Source organism: Nematolebias whitei, chromosome 9 (genome assembly GCF_014905685.2).
Source record: "Nematolebias whitei isolate Nwh7 chromosome 9, NemWhi1, whole genome shotgun sequence".
In the NCBI taxonomy this organism is placed as follows: domain Eukaryota; kingdom Metazoa; phylum Chordata; class Actinopteri; order Cyprinodontiformes; family Rivulidae; genus Nematolebias; species Nematolebias whitei.
The window spans coordinates 25,030,989-25,051,737 of NC_056506.1; the positions used below are offsets into that span (position 1 = coordinate 25,030,989).

The following is a 20,749-nucleotide window of genomic DNA, read 5'->3' on the forward strand; positions in this document are numbered from 1 at the left end:
TTTAAAGACAAGAGATCAGCAGCATGGATAATAATCAGCAGCACAGATAAGTCACATATGACCAATTAAAGTGTCATTATAGTGATTTTTCTTTTTTTCACAGTGATTTTCCTGGTTAGAGATTTATGAGTCTTAACAGCTTCAGGGTATAAGCTGTTCCTCAGTCTAGTGGTTCCACTTAATGCTTCACTACCTCCGGCCTGAGGGGAGCGGGGCAAAAAGTGTGTGTGCAGGGTGAGTGGGGTCCAAAGAGATGGAAGCCTCAACAATGACGTTTACAGGAAACCTACTCACACAGATCAGTACCTTCTGTTTGACTCTTACCATCCACCGAACACAAAGTTTCTGTCATTAGGGCTTTACACCGCCGAGCTGAACATGTCCCCACAAAGACAGAACAGGGAAAAGAACAAATGCAAAAACACTTTTCTGTTATGTTGCTGGAGTATCTGATGGATTTTCCCCAAACACATCCCAGTAAATTTTAAAACCAACATCAGGACCCTCAGACAGAAGCTGGTCCACTCCAAGGACAGCCCCGCCCCAAGTTCCGTCGTCACGCTACTCTCAGCCAATCAGACGTAAAGAGGGCGTGGTTAGTGTCAGCGACGAGTCGGGCGGCTTAGCAGCGACGCAGCATCTCAATAAGAGCGGCGTTTGTGCTTTGTTTCGTGGATGTGTCTGTGCCTCCTCCAAAATGTGGACGGATTTAGGGACATTACTAATCTTTCACGTGTTCTTTCTGAGGATTTCTTTCCTGGGAGGTCAGTACCGTGTTTTTTACGTGTCTCTTTATGTTTGTATTTTCAGCGTTAAGGCGTTTTTGCTATAAAATTTGAAGAGGAGCCCCAGGTTCTTACTAGCGCGTGAACCTGATAGCTAGGAGGCAAACACACAGAATGAGGTGACTTTACTCATTCTTACTCAAAGAGCATCACCGTGTCGTGGTTTATTCTTTTGACGCTTGGCCATGTTTAGGACGTGAAGGCTGTGTCAGTCATGTGTTTGCTGAGCATCCTCACCATGAGTGGAGGTAGTAGACTGAACCCTCATCCTTTTAAAGACCCGAGTGAAGCAGGGGCCTCCTCTCTTTTTTTTTATAATATCCTGACAAAGCAGAACTGTAGGAAAACAGACAATGACCCAAGTGAAAGCTTGCATATCAATTAGGCATTCATTTGCAAATTACAGTTGCAGAAGTGGTTATTGCTCCATAAACAGACCTCTGTGCTGCTCATCCATCTGGACTCTGACCTCCACTCTCTTGCTCTCTCCTCCAGCCACTGATGAGTGCGAGGATGGACAGTTTCAGTGCAACAACAAAAGGTGTATACCAACCATCTGGAGGTGCGACGACGACGATGACTGCTCAGACAATAGCGATGAAGAAAGCTGCCGTAAGTGTCACAACAGAGGGAGAAGTGAGGACAACTTACATGTTTTTAGGTGTTGGCAAACGTGAGAACTGAGCTGTGATGGCTGAACATCTCACAGAATGTTAGAAGAAGCAGGGGACATATCTGAAAGGTTAATAAAAAGATGATCACATCAGTTCTTAATCCCTTATTCTTGTTTTTATGTTTTGCTATGATTTATCTACTTAATTTACTAAAACATTAAGAAAAATCCATCATACTCATGTGTGGGTGAGAGTGTGGTTGTTTATCGCTTATGTGTCCCTGTGATGGACCGGAGACCTGTCCAGGATGTCCCCTGGATTTCACACAGTGACCCTGGAGACAGGTCAGCTCCCTTTGACCTGGAAATGAAGGAAAAATGGATTAATTGATTGATTAAGAATTATTTTGTATGTTTTCAAATTATGTGTGTGAAGTTATGAATATCTTACTTGTATATTACTTTTGGTATAACTTCAGTTCAGAAAAACAGTTTAAGGGACGAATGAGGACACAAAGACCAATTAGCTAAAGAGTCTGAACACAACCAAGACTGAAGTGGAGTGCTGTCATCTTAAAATAATTCCAGAATGAAAAAACAAATCATAATGGTCCATTTAAATGCTATTTTTCTAAACCTTTCATCGGTCAAATTTGAAAAATAAGGTTATTTACATATATTTATTTGGTTTTAGCTGCAGATTGGCATTTATGCTGTAGTCTGGGTTCACTTATAGGATCAATTTCATAATATTTCTACAAAAATAATTGTGTGATGCTGAATTTGTGGCAGTGTAAAGGTTGTAAGGATACCTTTTGCAACAGTTAAAGAATAAATTTAAATTTTGAGTTTTAAGTTTGTTTTAAGACAGTGGTGACCTGCTTTAAAAGTTGGTTTGCACAACAATATACAACTCTAATTCTCCAAACTGTGGTTTTTCAAAAAGCTTTATACAACGGATAAAGCTTTTTGAAAAAAAAAAATTCTAGAATTGCGCCGCTCAAGGTGGCTGCATGTTGGAGCAGCTCTGTTACATTCATTCTGAGATTTTGCTTTTGGAAACTTTAATTCCTCTTTTTCTGGATGTAAATCACATTTTTTTGGATGATTGTTTCCTCTGGTATCAGATGCTGTGCAGCTGGAAGGATTTTTACTGAAACTTTTTTAGTTTTGGACATTTGTTATGATGCGTAACCATGGCAACAAGGCAGTTTTCTACAACAACAGCAGCTGATTAACATCTCAAAAGCTCAAATAATATCTCAACTATGGCCCCAACTCTCAAATGAGTTGAAAAGGATGTTCTATGGACGCATTCTCATCTACCTGCCAGCTGTGCTCGAGTGCCTGACCGCTGAGATCCTGGAACTAGCAGGAAACACGGCTCACGACAGCGGAAGAACAGGATCGTCCCTCAGCACCTACAGTTGGCTGTCCGCAGCTATGAGGAGCTCGGCAGACTGCTGGGAGGAGTGATCATCGCTCTGGGAGGAGTTCTGCCCTGCATTCAAGCGGTCCTACAGTCCAGGGGAACCAGGAGGCCAGCCGAGTCTGGGTGGACGGATCAGACGGCATCTGCAGCCAGTTTCTTAGGATCCACTGTGAGATGAACCTTTACAAGAGATCCTTCCTGTATACAGCCTTCAGCATCTATAACATCTCTTAATGAAATGAGGATAACGAGTTACAACAACAAAATAATTTCCCTCTGGGATTAATAAAGTATTTTTGAATTTGAATTGAATTGAATTGAATAAGATATTAGTTGTACAAAGCATTTCTACAGAACACCAATTCACAATTTGTTTAACCTTTATTTAACCAGGAAGATCCCATTGAGATTAGTATTTTTTTTTTCAATGGGAGATCTGGCCAAGGTAGGCAGCAGCAATGCAGTCTAAGTTACACAGAACACAGACAAGGTTAAATAAAGTTAAAAAAGTGTCATGAAAAGTAAGTGCATGTAAAGGAATTAACCTCAGATGATACCAGTGTAGATTTAAAACTCCTCAGTTATGTAAATAATTATTTAAGTTTCCAGTCTTCCTGTAACATATTTCATGCATAAGACGCAGAGTGAACTTTTTTACCCAACTCAGTGCAGGCAAATAGAATAGAAAGCAAAAAATAAAAAAACTCTTAGGAGTGAAGAAAATCCCACCTCTGTGCAATCATGGTGCATATTTAAGATGGCAGCAATCACAGCCTGGCTGGAACATCTCTCTAAGATGTTTGTTTGAATACGTTTTTATAATCTCATTTTGAAGTTGCGCTTATATACCGGGTTCATTAGAGCTTTGTGGTTTGATTGTGATAAGAACATTAAGTGATGTTTTTGTATTTTGTTAACAGTTAAGAACCATAATATACAGCACACATCATCTGTCACTTCCAGTTGTCATGTAGTAGTATTTTGAGGAAGGACTTCCTATTTCCACTGGAACCAAACTTGTTTTCAAGTTGCTCTTTCTGTCTGTCTGTCTATCTATACTATATTAGGGGTGCACCGATTGTAGTTTTCTGGCCGATCACCGATTTCTAAAAAGTCTGACCTGCCGATACCGATTTTGTTTTATAAGCAACACTGTCAGGAGTTATAAGGTCACAATGCACCTTCGATTTTCCAATATTATTTTGTTGAAAAACATACCCTTGAGCAATATCCTAGAAACAATACAAACTTGTTTAACTGGCCATGAGGTAGTGCTCTGAAATATGAATGAAATTTAGACAATTGTTAAAACTACAATAAAATCAGTAAAATCGGTTTCTCATGCAAGTATCGTACGATTTCCCAAAATTAAGGAAATCGGGGCCGATTTATCAGTGCACCCCTATACTATATATCTATATACATATAATATAATATAGTATTGTGCATGTATTTATTTAGCGGCAGCACGGTGGCACAGTTGGAAGAGATGCTGCCTCTCAGCGAAAAGGTTGTCCTGGTTCAAATCTCGGTCTGGAGGCCTTTTTGGGTGCAGTTTGCATGTTCTCTCCGTGCATGTGTGGGTTTCCTCCGAGTACTCCAGTTTCCTCCCACAGACCAAAAACATGCATGTTAGACTTGTGGGTAACTCTAAATTGTCTCTAAGTGTGAGTGAGAGAGTGAATTGTTGTTGTGTCCCTGTGATGGACTGGAGACCTGTCCTGGGTGTCCCCCGCCTCTCGCACAGTGATAGCTGGACATGGACACCAGTGACCCCCGTGACCCAAAAAGGAAGAAGTGGGTAAAGATAATGGATGGTATTTATTTAGACATATCAAATATTGTCTCTAGGAAGGTGTAAAAGTTAAGAGAATTGCAAGGAGACCCCAGTGAAATCAGTCTTGGTGTGATGACGTGAATGCTCCAAGCTCAGAGTGTTTCCTGGTGATTTAATCTCTGTTAAAAACCTTCAATATGTGTTTTCTTGGAATGAGGGTTGAATAACTGGAACTCTTTTTCAATCACCTATAAAGGAAAAGCTGTCCATGTGAGAGACAAACATGCTGCATATCGTCCAGTGCGGAAACTCCTGGATGTGTCACATGAGCGTGCTTTTTTGTACACAAACAGGAGATTTACATTTTTTTTTTCTAACTTGGAGCCATTGACCTATATTTTGAAAGAAAGCTTGTGCTGAAACTATTGAAGCTGTGCCAGAGCTCTGCATGCGTGCAGCTATCTTTTGTGTCTGGGTTATTTGTGGCTCTGGAGGAATTACTGCACCTCCCCTTTGGAGCATACATGCATCATGATTTATTTTTCTCCTAATACTTACATTTGTGTTTGTTCATTTTTACTTCTGTGTTTCCAAACCTCCCACACACTCAGACCCGTCGTGCTGGAAACAAACATGTTTTGGCTCCTGTGAACGTCTGGAGGTGTTGCCTTTGGACTTCTGTATCTGTGTCTTCAGGCATGCAAATGAAATATCTTTGGGGGAGGCACTTTGCTTCTAAAACATATGTCACTGCTTCTTGTGCACAAACAAACAACCCTGTTTTTGGGGGAGAGAAAACCCTTTACTTTTTTAGCTTTATACCATATTTTTCTTCTATAAATGCAATAGAAAATTGTGAGATTTTAATATTACCCGTATGTTTGTCATCAGGAGGAGCTTCTGACACATTTAGGGTTTGAGTAAAAGTCACCCCCAAAAGCTTTTTAAGTGAGACGAGCGGCCATTGTTTGATCGTGACAGCCAAGCAGTACTGTGCATCATTTTAGAGACTGGCCTTTATTCTGTGTCCATTTCCTCTCCGTGTGTGGGTTGCTGCGTGTGTGTAGGCAGACAGAGTCTCAGCAAGGAAAAATCTATTTCTGAGTTGGTGTCCTTGCAGACATACACTGTTAATAATAATAAGCTAAGGATATGACCTTTTGTTCATGTATTCTGTAGAGCAGATTTTATTTTATGTGCTAGCACTAAAGAGATCTTCAGCATCTTTCTTGTGCCTACACCAGTTAGATGTAGGATTACCACAACTTGCCTAATTTTAGGTAGGTCTTGTTATTAAACAATAATAACCCCTGTAGAGCTCTTAAGTTCAATCGGTACCAAGGGCCTCATGTATTTATTTATTTTTTTTTCATTTAGCCTTTATTTATCCAGGTTAGTCTCATTGAGCCACGAGAACTCATTTTCAAGAGAGACCTGTTTAGGGAGCACATGGTGGGGTTAAGGGCCTTGCTCATGGGCCCAGAGTGGGGCGAATGAGGGTGGGGGCAAGTGTGGGTGTTTCACCTACCCCACCCACAATTTTGATGTTGTCGGGGCCGGGGCGTGAACCGGCAATCTTCGGATCACAAGCCCACCTCTCTAACCTCTGCGCCACCACTCCCCTATCACAGATGTGTATGCACAAAACGTTGCGTGCGTCTGCTTCCACACATATCGGGATGTATCAAAACCAGCGTGTGAAAGTGTGTAAATATACACATACTATTGACCTGCTGTGAGCATGTGCTTACCTCCACTCAAACTTTATTAGTTCACAATATCAAATTACAAAGTTCTGAAACTCACCTAAATGAACAAAAATATGACTGGTTTTCTGAACGTAAGGGTTTTGAAACTCAATGTTTTTTTCATGAGTTTGGACATTTATGGTAAAAATTGGAACAAGGAAAGAAAACTACCGGTACATTTACCCTCAAACAATGTAATGTATAATGCCCAAAAGCAAGATCGAAACAGCATCATTACAGTATAAACTGTAAAGTTCCTTTATAACTATGTAACATGTAGATGTACACATGTCAGAGAGCACACGCCTGCGAGGCGAACAGACGAGGCGCGTAAAGTTGTGTGAATCGTCTAAGGGGCACTTCATTCTCATTGAGAAGAAAACTGTGTCAAATCATCAAATTAATACAGAACAACTTACCTGTGATTATTTAACAACAAGGTCACATCGACCTTGACATTGACTGTCACATATGTCCATAAATAACTGTGTAAAGTTGTGTGTAATTGTGGAACAGGGCAGCTGTGACACTGCAGGAGGACCATCACCAATAGAAGAACTGCAAGGCAGCAGGTTCTTGGGGATCACACTGATCAAACTTCTGATATTTCTCAGTCATCAATGAGCCATGACATCCCAGCTGTATGAGACGGCCTCATATGTTCAAATATATATACAAAATTCACCACACAGCAGCTTAAATGTTTTGATAAAGTGCAACGGCTCTTTTTTTTCCATTTTTCCATCAACTATTTAAAGAATATTCCTTTAGGTTCTACCAAGCTCCTAGGTGCGTCTGTGTTTACAGTATTACTTCATTAAACACATGCATATACTTGGAAATACCTCATACTCAAGTGCTCCGTCAGCCAGTCATCATCCCCTGATTTACTTCATTCAATGACAACCAACAACAACAGACACATTCCTCCCTGCATGTGGGGCGAAAATGTTTTCACGCCCCAATAAATAGGATCATCTCTGACTCACAATCCATTCAATTTCTCATTTTGCTGCATCTTAACATAATTTTCTATTATGCAGAAATGCGAATCCCACATGCAAAACATATTTTTCATCTATTTGACATATTTAAATGGAGGCGTGTCAGGGGAGGTCCCTCAGGTGCGCTCAGGTCCATGTCAAAGTAACATGTCAGGCAAGGCCCCTGTCACACTGCCCCCAACTGCACGTCTTCCTCCTTTAATCCATTCAGGTGCCATGTTGTCCCTCAGACGATGTACACAGACTTGACTGTTCATGTAATGTTAAACGTAATTCATCAGACCAGGCTACCTTCTTTTATTGCTTCATGATGCAGCTTTGTTATCGCAGACCCTTTTGCTGCAAACACGAGTGTAACCTGTTTTTAATTTGAGTTTATCCCTCATTCTTTTTAATTGCCTGTATACATTTACATTTTAATGCTGCGTTCATTAGAAATAAGTATAAAGGTACAGATGTTTTTGCTCCAGATAAGAACACTAAGACTTAATGCAAGAGCTCAAACTTTTTGGATTGTGCCATTTCAACAATTATTTCTCAGCCACGATCTCCAGGAGTTTTGCTAGCTGTTGTAAATTTTCAGTGGACAAACGTGGAAGTGTGAACAAGGTCTGTCGTTACCAACCAGTTTAGAACGTTAACAATTTCAATATTAGACAGCACATCAGACCAGACTTCCCTCATTTAATGTCATCAAATCATAGCTTTTTCCTGGCTACTGCCTGCTTCCACTGTAACATGTTTTACTTTTCATTTGTACCTGGCTGAAATGTTATTGCTCGTCAGTTTATACACATTACTTCATTCTTTTGTTCACTACAGAGCATCTGTGGTTGAGTTTTATAGATTTTCTACATATTGGAGTGAACAAGCTCATGTTTTAGTCTTTCTCATGTTGACAGTATATTGTTCTCCAGCACAGTGCGAAGCTGCAAAACCCAATGAGTCACTGCTCAGCAGACCATGGTTGTGAAATGTGGTCACAGGTCCTTTGGTGTAGCCTCCTGTTTTTCATTCCAGTATCACCTCATTTTTGACCTGACTAGGGTAGCTGAACCACTGGACAAGTGTTAAGCTCTTAAAACCAATATTCCCTGCAGCTAGTATGCACCTCCATCCTCCACACCATTTCTCTTGACCCCATCCCCCACAGTATTACTACCAGACTGTGCTCTCATCTCTTCATTGCCCACCATCCCCCATCATCTGAACTGTTTTCCCCACTGACCAGTTGCTCATGTACGTCCCAGTCCATTCATACATGTATAATATTTTGCACTGCCAAGCATGTAGCAGCAAAACAGTTCAGTGCATGCTAAATCTTTGTTTATACATATTTTTTACAAATATATATATATATATCCTACATGTTATACTTTTTATCCTCAATGTCTGTTATTTTTGGCATATACTTTTGACCATCATGGAATCAATACCTAGTTTTAACCTTTTTTGTTAGTTCTTTGGAGGAAATTAGTGGCTGTCTTCTAGCCGATGTTTATGGATCTGCATGTCCTCAACATGACAACAACGACAACGAGGTACAACTGGTACCCTTGAGAAATGGCGGAAAAGAGGACATCATGTTGTGCTACCTACAACAAGCATCTCCAATGTGAGATTGCTATGCAATAAATTTGATGATTGATCTGTTACTGCAGCCCAGCAAAGTACTCTGGAAGAATTTTGCTCTGTTCCTTTGTGAAACGTGACAACGTGATGGAATCAACAGTGCTGTGGTGGAGCCAGAAGGTCATCAGTTGATCAGGTCAGATCAAGACATGAAGGCAAGTGGCAAAAACTAGAGGAGGAGCTCTGTGTTTTTACATCAACATTAAATGGTGTCATGAGGTAATTGTGTTATTATTTATTTGCTATAGAAGATACAAGACCACACTCAGTAATATTAGTCAGGCAGCAGTTGTTAAAATCTGCCATAGAAGGAATTACCTGAACATAAACTGCTTGTGAATTGTGCCACCCATGATGGAAAAACACTGGATCACTTATCATTGCTATTCTACGAAAGTCATGACCCCCCATATATTGAGATCACTGTGTCATATGAAAAATATAGATAACAGCTCAAGTTGGCCTAACCAGTGAGAAAAGTTGCACTCCAGAGGCAAAGGATAAAGGATGAGCTGCAGAATTTGGGACACAACTGACTGGAGTTGTCTTTGGGACCTTGATGTCAGTTGGGACACCTATAACTGCTTTGTTATTGATAAGTGTGACTCCATTCGTCTCTCATCTTATCAGTTCTACTCAGGTGTGGGTGATTTGACACTGTGGCTTGTTTCCCTGCTCTGTGGGCGGGATCGTCACTGCAAAGTGGGCGATATTGTCATTGTTTGAACCACTCAGCCCATTGTGGTCCTTAATCACTCTATATTCAGAAAATATATTTAGCTTATCCCGGCACCGTTTATAAGTCCGGGTGTAGCCATAATGCACCATCATCTCCGATATCTCTCTGTAAGTGCGCTCATTTCTTGTGCCATTGTCTGTCAACACGATAAGGATGTAGAGTTTCAAATGTAGTTTGTAGTTTTGTTTGTGACATAGCTCTGCTGGCCAGTCAACGGCTGCTGTCTGCTTACATTAAAAAATCTTCACTTCAGAGCAGTCCGCCTAGAACCTCAAACAAGGTGGTCCCATAAACCGGGCTGAGTGGGTGTGGGTACTGGCAGTGGGCAGACCCTTAAGTGGTGCGGTGTGGTGCGGAACCGATAAGAGTTGAGATAGTGGCAAAGTGCCATATGTGGACATAGTATGTTTATATATTGCCTTTAATGAACAGAGATGTGTACCAACAAAAATGTTATTAAATTTGCAAACCACAAGCTCTGGTTTTTTGAAACTCTATCATCACCAACCTGTTCCTAATCACCAACAATGGCGAGATGTCCTACAGAAACTGCATTTCAGAGTTGGTGTACACAAAACAACCTAATTTAAAGAACTTTCTATTTTTGTGAGAAGGAAACTAATAAAAATAGCTTTCTTTTTGCCTATCTTATCTGGCAAGAATGTGATGCAAAGCCACTAAGCCTCTTTACGTTTTCAGAGTTGAAAAAACTGCTAATTACTTCTTCTTTGATCTCTTGAAGTCAGATTTGTGCCAACTCTGACATGGAGATGCAGGTTAATCCTCCTCTCGAATACAGAAGCATATCACCCACTTTCCATCTTTCTGTCTTCCCTTCGAATTCCAGAATGTCGGCTTGACTTTTTTTAATCCTCGAATGTGATAATGATCAACATTATCCCGCATTCATGAATTTAATATTCATACCTGCAGGGAGGCACTTTACTTCTCCACAGAGCTCCAATTCTTCTGCTTTCTTCTAGGGTGCAGAGTCAAAACCAAGCTGCACCCCCTTCTCTTTATCTCAGTTGACTTGCAGCTATAGTCATTAATTTGCTTTTGATGTCATTCTATCAATTGAGGCATCCACCTCTGCTACAGTTGAAGCCACAGGTCTGACTACATATACTTTATTTAATTTAACATTATCTCTAACTGCAGCAATCAGTATATTGACTTTAATCAACCCTATCTTTATTTTTTAATTTATAGTGCTTCAAGTACAGTATTTATTGCAATTTAAGGAATTTGGTGCCCGCCTCTCGCACATTGATGGCTGGGTATGGGCACCAGTGACCCCCATGACCCGAAAAGGAAGAAGCGGGTAAATATAATGGATGGATGGATGGTACCAGCAGTTATTCTTTTGTTGGGGTAGAATCAAATATTCTTTGATTCACTTTGTATGTATATGTGTGTGTGTGTGTGTGTGTGTGTGTGTGTGTGTGTGTGTGCACATATGCACAAGATGTATGTGTATTTTTGCATACAATTGTTGCTTATATTTAAACAGCAGTTGGGCATTTAATTTGATAAACTAAAAACTAGGGATGCTCCGATCATGTTTTTTGCTGCCGATCACCGATACTGATCACATGGACTGGCTGAACATTTTTACTGGTAATTAAGATGAGTGCTACTTACTACATGATCTGGAAAATAGGAACTGTAAAATCACCTTAATTTGGACGAAAAAGTTTTTATTTACTTTTTCAAGACTGTATATATATATGTATATATATATAAGACTTGCAGGCACAATACAGCAACTATTCAGTCAAAAGTGCAACTGAAAACATTTACCTGCTATCAGTTACACAATCTTTAACAGATTGAAAACATTAAGACTCTCAACAGGCTAAATAGTGCAGAAAGTCAAATAAATCTCAAAACATTGCTTAAATGTATATATCAATGGACCTCTTCAGGCTGCAAAGGTGATCGGTTTTTGTGATTGGCACTAAAAGGCATTGATCGTATCGGCCGATCATGATCGTTGACCGATCAATTGGAACATCTCTACTAAGAACTAATAATGCTCCTCTGTTTCTAGGGGAAGATTTTCTAGAACAAAAACTGTGACCTCGGGCAGTGTTACAGTTATGTTAATTTTTGTCTGCAATGGGTAATGGTGCCATGTCACAGAGATTTAAATGCCTCAGTCCAGACCAGTGTGGTTCTTTCTGCAAATTTGCAGAGGGCATTGTGTCTAGCTTGTGGAATCCAGTTTCTGCGAGGAACACAGAGAAGAGTGGAAAAAAAATAAGCTGCAGCTCATTCCCTGCTTAAGAATTAAAGACTAGCCTCTCACTTCCCAATTACCGTCCCTCACTTAGTAGAAAGACATTATAAGCTTGTGTGGCACATATTTCTGTGGCTGTGCTCAATACTCAAAGTGGCTTAGCGGTGTCTTGAATGCTGTCTTCCATCCCCCTCTCAGATTCTTTCCATGTTTTATACATTTTGAAGGTCCATCTTACAGAAAACCTTGGCAGAGCAGACCTGTTTGAACATAGATTCTATTAGCTGCATAGATTCTTTATAGTAATCTGATTTAGACCTCTGTAGTCGATACACACGTGGAGGGACTTGCCCTTCCTTTCCAAAAGTAAGACCCTAGCTCCTGGTGGATGATACCCGCAGAGAGTGAATCCTCTGTATTTCTTCATGGATTCTCTCTTTAAGCCAGACAGATTGTTGAGACTACTGGAAGATAGTGAAGCTCTGGACAAAGGGTCAAAGGTGTAGTCATGAGGAGAGACTGAAAGGACCTTCTCCTTACTGAAAACTGATAACCATTACATGATATATCAATGGGGTGTTTACAAGGAGTTACAGAAGGAGGCGAGTTTGAGATGGCATGGTGTAAGCACTTAGCTAAACATTATGGACTCCAGCTCCCTGTCCTCCTATTTGTCCAATCTATGGTTGTATTGTGCTGAGCTAGCCAAACAAAGCATTAATGGTGAATGTGGGGATGAGAAAATGAAAATATCACTTTCTTTACTGTGACAGGTGAACATGACCAGTTTTGTGTGTGATGGTGGCAAAGAATTATCCCTTTGAGGATAGTTACTATAAGGGCTTAGGAATGATTTCAGTAGGTAACTGTAGTTGTTCTGACAGATCTTGGTGGATTAAGTTTTGTTGTGTCTGCAGGGCCTGTATGGAAAATGTGACTTTGTTCACACAGATAACTGCAGGTTACAAAAATTGAGTACCAGAAGACAACATTGACTGATCCACTGGTTTCTCAAGAGTTACTGGTGGGCTGCCCATTTTAAACCAATTGGGCAGGCGGCAATAAAATGGCTGGGTTTGACATAATGAATAAATTTTCTAGCCCTGATTTTTATTTTTTTTCTGTTTTTTCCAGAGTTAACTGAGTTTTGCCAATTTCTGTTGGCTCTGTGTTTGAACTATCTGTTGGTGGACATGGTGGTGGATGGGTGGAGACAGATAGTTTGTTGAGGGAAGTATTTCTCTGTATTTCCTCTGTCTGATTGATAAGCTTTTTTAACTTGTCGAAGGGATCTGGCTAATCTGGAAGCACTAGTTGGGCTTTTAATTATTCAGAAAAGGAATTTACAAAAGAACTCTTTGGTGCTTTTTCATTTCATCCTGACTTGATGGCTAAGATACAAAACATGGGTGGAGAAGTCTGTTGCTAAACAGTTTCCCAACTCCAAACTTTGGAGCCAATGGGGAATCGACCACCTTACATAACTGTTTGAGAGATACGATTAAAAATAAAAAATTCCACAAGAAACTCTAAACTCACAGTATGTGCCAGTAAACCAAACACATTTAACCAAACAACACAAAAAAATATTCCCATGGTATTTAGGGGTTTAAACGGCAATAAATAATTATTAATCAGCTTGAGATTTTTGAGGGAATTCTTGGAAATGTTTCTCCTCTGTAAGGGTTCTCCAAACCCGAAAAGTTGGAGAATCTCTAGTTTAAAAGATAGACAAAATATTTACTTAAGGCAATTTTTTTTGAGAGGGGGAAAAAAAAAGCATTTTCCCAATTTTAAAAATTATAGTTCAGAGTTTTGTGAAGTCCCTCCAACCAGCAGGACCCCCAGAACAGGTAGCCAAAAATGAGGCTTTGTTTTTGGTCAACCTTGAATGCATCGGTTGGTTGTCAGGCATGTAGTTTATTACTATTATTATAATATTCTAAAATCTTTTAAGTATATTTTTTCTTCATTTGTTTCTTGTCATTATTATTATTTTTTTAATCTACTCGGGCACAACATCAGAGTGTGTCTTTTCATTATTGCTGAACCACAGATACCACTGAGCTGCAGCACTTTGGTCCATTTACTAACGAGGGCTTGTTTTTAGTCAAGTCAGCAGGAGTCTGCCGCTGTTGGCCACAGACGTTTTATTTATTTTTTAACCTAAAACTTTACTTGTGCACAACAACAGCATGTTTCATTTTTGAAAAATACTTTTACTGCTCTGGATCTGTTCCAAGATGCAGGAGTCTGTCGCTGCTACAACAGATTTTTTTTTTTTTTTTTTGCGCAATACGGGTGTTTTTGCTTATTTTTATCCAAACTAAAACAAACAAACAAAAAAAACCCATTTAAATAAGAAATGTATTATTATAAATATTACTAATTTACTATATTATTTATGAGGCCCTGAGGCAGGTAAGTGATTGTCAACAACATTGATTTTTGTACTTTTTTATTTTGTTTCTTTTGCTGAATTTGACACATCAAGGTCCAAACGCCAAATAATTACACCTTCAAAAAAATGTAAAATAAAGATTTTTTTTACAAACAGAACAATAAACTATGTACAAAGTACAAATCAAGAGAGGGATAGCAAAATAAGAGGGGGTTTAGTATGTGCACCTTGTGGTGAAAAGATTATCTACATGTAGGTGTTGCTCAAACCACACCAGCCCTTTTCCTCATGCCTCTATGGACAGGTGAGCTACATATCAAACATGGTTGCTGTGCTGATCTGAAAGAACACTTTTTTTTTTTTACAGTTTTGTGGGGAAAAATTTACCATCAGGTCCAATCTCGCTAGAGTATGATGGTGGACTTATACCTGGAGCGAACATGTCAGTTAAGATGAGTATCTGCACATATGCCCGGATCGCCTCGGCGTCCATGTCCCGTCATCTTGTCACTGACCGCCTGCAGAGCAAAGCCGTACAAGGGTCTGTGATCCGGGCAATGGCGTAATGGGTGGGCCTCAGGGTCACTCCAGTGGCTGCAGGCACATATCCCTCTGTGTTATTGCTGCAGGGAGACCATCTTATCCCCTGGCTGCAGGATGTCCAACCAGCTCCTGCTGCCTTGGTCTCCCCCGCTGTATTTCACTCATCCCGAGTTGGATGGATCAGTTTATTCATTTCCACAGTGGATCTGTCGTCCTCAGAGGCAGTAGTGGAGAATGAGGCATCATCTACAGACTGCATTATCATTTCCAGAACCTCCTCGGTCGTGTAACATCTCGTCATTGTGAAATGAAATTTAATAAGGTTCTCACAAGTTATCCTTTGTAATAGTGAATTTAGTTCAAAGTGCAGCATTACGGCAAACAATTCAATTCAGTTTATTTATATAGTGCCAAGTCACAACAGAAGTTGTCAAAGGGCACTATACAAAAAACATTTACATACATAAAAAAGCCCATTAGTAAAAGTTATCTATCTAAGGAACAACAAGCAGATATTGTAGCCACTCCTATTACTCACCTAGTAAACCTCTTCCTTACGCACAATTTTTTTCCAAGTGACTGGAAACAAGCAGTTGTCACTCTCATCTTTATATCTGAAGGTAGTCATGACGTTGGCACAGACCATTGCATATTGCCACTAATATCAAAAGTAGCAGAAAAGGTGGTCATAAAACAATTGACAGCCCATCTAAACCCAGGTCTAAGTCTTGTACAGTCTGCCTTCAGGAAGCACCATGCAACAGAAACGGCCATAAAGGTGGAGTTGTTGGTGTCATTTTCTTAGACTTACGTAAAGCTTTTGATACAGCTGATCACAATGTTCTCATCTCCAAACCATCTTATTTCAATTTTTCATATAAAACATTTGCTTGGATGGTATTGTATCTGTCCAACAGAATGCAGTGATAAAATCAAAGATGTACATTCCCCAAGGATATGTGCTAGGACCCCTGCTTTTCAGTCTTTACATCAGTGACCTTCCACATTTTTGTCATGTCCAGAAGTCCAATTGTACGCAGATGACACAGTTTTATTCACACATGCACTTTGAGATTTATGTTAATGAAAAGTGCGTTACAAATTAAATTCATTATTATTATTAACTGCCCAACTTGCAGTTGAGAAATTACTGTAACCAAAGCTTTGGATGGTGTGGTTGAGAGGTTAGACCAATCATGTCTCACTCTGAATGTAAATACAATTAAAAGTATGGTTTTCTCTAAAATTAAACTGGACACTTCAAATGCAAACATTTATATTGGGAATAAACAAATTAGTATTGTGAATTAATTTAAATATCCTTGAGTATTTTTGGATTCAAACCTCAACTGTAAGAAACATAAAAAAAATGTTCCAAATTGTTAAATATAACCTGGACAATTTTAGATCTTGTTTGTCAATGGAAACAGTGATTATATTCATGCATGCACTCATTTTCTCACACATTTGCTATTAGATCACATGTTGGAGACAAGCTAATTCATGAAAAATAAAACCGCTAAGAGTTTAGATTGAAACAGACCTTCAAAATCTTTGCCGAAAAGCCCTTAAGATGTCATCATTGTGAGATTGTACAGAAACACCAGCTTCTTACTTGTGAGAATTTTATAGCTTTCTAATTTTAAAATAGTTTAGAATCAAACTAGCAACTGGTTGATCCACTACGAGAAGGTGCTATTTATAAGACTGAAATGAACACAGCACCTCAGACTGAAGAAGTCTTTCGGATGAAAGACGAAACGTTTCTACTTTTTTTTTTCTTTTGTTTTGCTTTGTTTTGTTTTTTTGAATGTCCAGAGGACCAGACTTAACTTTTTTAGAATTTTCTGCCTGGATTATTGAGCATCCATCAGGACACTTAGAATCAATCTGTTTGCAAAAATGTATTTTTCACTGTTCATCTGTCTCTGTGCTCCACCAGAACATCCACACAGAACTGCACAGTTCCTGTTTGATGCTCAGCATTCGAACAAGCAGCTTTTTTTTAAGCTTTCACTCAATGGATTGCTGCTCCTGACCACATAAAAACCTGCAGGTATTTTATTAGTTTTAAAAATAATCTTAAGAAATAACTAAATCGACTCAACTCTGCAATCACTAAATTTATTAATGAATCAATAACATCACTTAAATTTAATAATGGGGGAGTGGACATGTTTTTAATTATTTGTTAAATATCTTTGTTTCATTGAGGTTTCACGTCTTATTATTTAAAGTGCCTCCCTCCTGCTCTACAGATATTCGTAGTCTGTGGCCCAGTGTTTTTGGATCAATACTCGATCAGCCACTGCTGAGTAAAAACTCTGTCCAGTGTGGCTCTTTGTAAGACTGCTGGCATAATGGTTCACCGCAAACCACTCAGAGCCAGTTCACAAGAGAAAAGAAAACTAACGATGCTCTTTTTTTATATTGACAGAAAACAAATTAAAGATTCAACAGGAGACTTTTTTCTTTTACTCAACATAATTAATTTGGCTACTTGTATCTGAACAAATAAAAACCTTATTGACAAAAATAAAGGCTTTTAAAGGTATTTCTGCACCTGGCACTTAGAGGGAACCTCAACAGTCCTGTTAAACTCAAGTCAGTTTAATTAAACTAGATAATTAGTTGCAAAATCAATTTTGAAAACAGCTTTTTTAACTTTCTGTCTTCTGATATGCAGGAGGAAATGCTAATTACTGCATTACCTGTAAGTTTCTAGGCCACCAAAATGACACACCTGTTATCATTTTGTGTCAATGTGTGTGTTTGTGTGTACATGAATGAATGTTGGATGAAGGCTGGATTTCTCTCTGCTCTTGAACATTACAGAATGTAACAAGCCAATGTCACCATTTTCTTCTTTTTCAAGTGGCCCTACATCTTTTTGATGAAAACTAAAAGTTTAAAGCTCGCAACATGGAAATTATAGCAATGTCACGTTTCATAAGAGGTCCCTTAAGATACAGTCAAATGTACTGTTGTAAAACAAAGTTAAATTAAATATTAATTTCCACGTTCGCCAGGTAGACAAGTTTTTTTTTTCACTCAACCTTTATTTAAACAGATAAATCACAAGTTGCAGAAACTAAATTAACAAGAGCACTGACTGAATGTCTTTCTCCACCCGCCCATCCACTATTTTTTGTTTTTTTAAGACATTTGATTCAACTTCCTGGTCACACTGTCATGTGACTCACAACAAGACCCCCATCCACACCCCCCCAACCCTGAAATTTCCACCCAAACTTAATCAACACTGCTATTTAGTTGTTGTTTTTTTCTCAGATGTGCTGAAATGGTCTCAAATACTAACAATACACTGTGTGCCAATAAGACCTTTAACTTTAAACGTGTCTCTGTTTTTGTGATGTTTTGAGCTTTAGAAACAAAAATACTGGTCAGTTTTTAGAATGTATTTATTAGTAGCATAATAAGTTACTTTTTCTCCTTTCGGCTGCTCTTTCCTTCAGGGGTCACCACAGCGAGCCAACTCGTAGCGGGGAATGCTCCCCCAGCACACAAGGGCGCATTGCCTCGACACTCTTCCTCAATGCCCCACTCTTGCTCAAGGGCCTTGCTCAAAAACAATTATTTGTTTGCTCAAAATTATAGTAAAGGTGTGTCTCCGTCTACCTTTTCCTTAATAAATGCACTTTGACGGTCAAATCATCTGTATTTCAAAACCCTATTCGTGGCGGCGACAACCACCTACAGAGGGACTATCCGCTGTTCATTTCTTCGAAATTTAACAAGATAGCGCCTAAAAACAATTGTTTGTTTGTTCAAAATTATAGTAAATGTGTGTCTCAGTCTAGTTGTGCTTAATAAATGAACCTTGATGGTCAAATCAGTTTTATTTCAAAAGCCTATACACAGAAGTAAACACGTGGGCACGACGAGTCTTTGTACAAACTTAACAAGATAACCACCTAAAAACAATTATTTGTTTGTTCAAAATTAGAGTAAAGGTGTGTCTCAGTCTAACGTTTGCTTAATAAAAGAACTTTAACGGTCAAATCAGCAGTTTTTCAAAAGTGTTTTCTGGCTCGGTGCTCCGGGAGCGCGCAGAGGGAGGGAAAAAAAGGAGGAGGAACGCTGCTCCTTTCTTCAAAATTTAACAAGAAAAGCACCTAAAACAATTATTTGTTTGCTCAAAATTTAAAGCAAAGGTGTGTCTCAATCCAACATTTGCTTAATAAATGCACTTTAATGATCAAATTAGCTGCATTTCGCCGGGGCAGTGCAGCTGGTTTGACAATTACTCTAAGCTGTGAGCAGAACGAAGGTGGGGAGACTATGGCAAGCTGATTGTGTCATTAATAACTGGTGAAGCTTGTCAGTTTCCAGGACATGCTAAATTCAAAAAAGTTCAAGACAAAAACAATAAAGTATAAAGTATAATAAATAAAGTCCAGTTGTTTTTGTCTTGAACTTTTTTGAATTTGTCATTATAGCCACGTTCACCTATTATGTGATACAACGGCATGCCTTACTGCTACTACTATTCTGCTCTGCCATCAAGTGGATGAAAGTTGTACTGCTAAAAAAAAATTCAGTCAAAATGAATGAAAACGATCATATCTCAGCCAAAAATTGGTTTATAATAATGTTGGGGGGGGGTGGTGGATCCATAATTACATCGCTTCAGCCTATAAGTCACAGGGCATGCAAATTATACAAAAAAAACGTGACTTATTGGCTGAAAAATATGGTAAATACTCTTCCTGTGTATGTGTCTGTTTTCTCACCTATAAAGTGAGTTTACATATTTGGCAGAAATAGTAAAAAGAAGAAAAATCTGTTTATCAAACAACGCATTCTATTAGATCATCTCTATTAGACATTTAAGTTTTTGCAAACATTAACAAGCCAAGATTGAACTTTTATTGTGTTGACACAGCTAATATTTGAAAACAGGACAGTTAATGTAACATTTAGTTTGGAACGATCTTTTCTTCTTTTTTTTCGGAGGAAAGCTGGGTAAGGAGAGGACAGGAAATCAAAACAGACAAACACAGAATGGCACACTTTTAAATATGTCTGTATTTTCTATCAGCCTCGGCCAGTTGGCCATTAGCGGAGCAGTTAAAGCTAAACGGCACCATTACAGCTCACCCACTACCTCAAATAAACATGCTCACAACAAAGTTCTGACCAACCACACTTTCAGGGTATACACCACATACATCTGAGAGAAAAAGTTCTGCTTGGACCCTGTCTGGAGAACGAGCTCTCAGCTCTCGGAGAACAAAATTATGTAATTTGTATCATGCAATGATGTCAGCGAGAGCAGATTTCTTCACTACTCGCGGAGCATATTTCCAGCTTTAGGCATAAATATTAAATAATAAGCGCATGAAAAATATGTCTGTATGTGACCTGATTACTAAATTTGGAAGTTCATCCTTTAAACTTGGCATTGCAATGCCAAACAATCAAAACAGAAAGTATGGCAACATCAGATTCTTGTTTTAAACTGTAACTTTTGAGATGAATATGTCGAGCTTTGTACACGTCAAGTTGTAAACAGTAGAGAGATAATCCTGTAAGGTGCTACTCTGCCAGTAATACTATGGGATATTGATCTTTACGGTTGGAATATTCTGTTTGATATAAAAAAGTTAAATCTGGTCCTCTGGACATTCAAAAAAACAAAACAAAGCAAATCAACAAAAAAATGTAGAAAGGTTTCGTCTCTCATCCGAGAGACTTCCTCAGTCTGAGGTGCTGTATTCAGCTCAGTCTCTTAAATAGCACCGTCTCAGAGTGGATCAACCAGTTTTGCTGCTGACAACCAAAACCAGCTGATCACATGCTCAAGAAGGAC

The 20,749-nt window shown here is 39.0% G+C and overlaps 1 protein-coding gene across 1 annotated transcript in view; it reads left to right on the plus strand.

Annotated features, from left to right (window-relative positions):
- The first annotated feature begins 697 nt into the window (after nt 1-697).
- Nucleotides 698-20,749, plus strand: part of LOC119414933 (low-density lipoprotein receptor-related protein 8) — a 98,615-nt gene continuing 78,563 nt past the window's right edge. Inside the window, exons 1-2 of the mRNA XM_037682051.1 lie at nt 698-764; nt 1,281-1,397. Of these exons, the coding sequence (XP_037537979.1) occupies nt 698-764; nt 1,281-1,397 (184 nt within the window). The remainder of the gene's footprint in view (nt 765-1,280; nt 1,398-20,749) is intronic.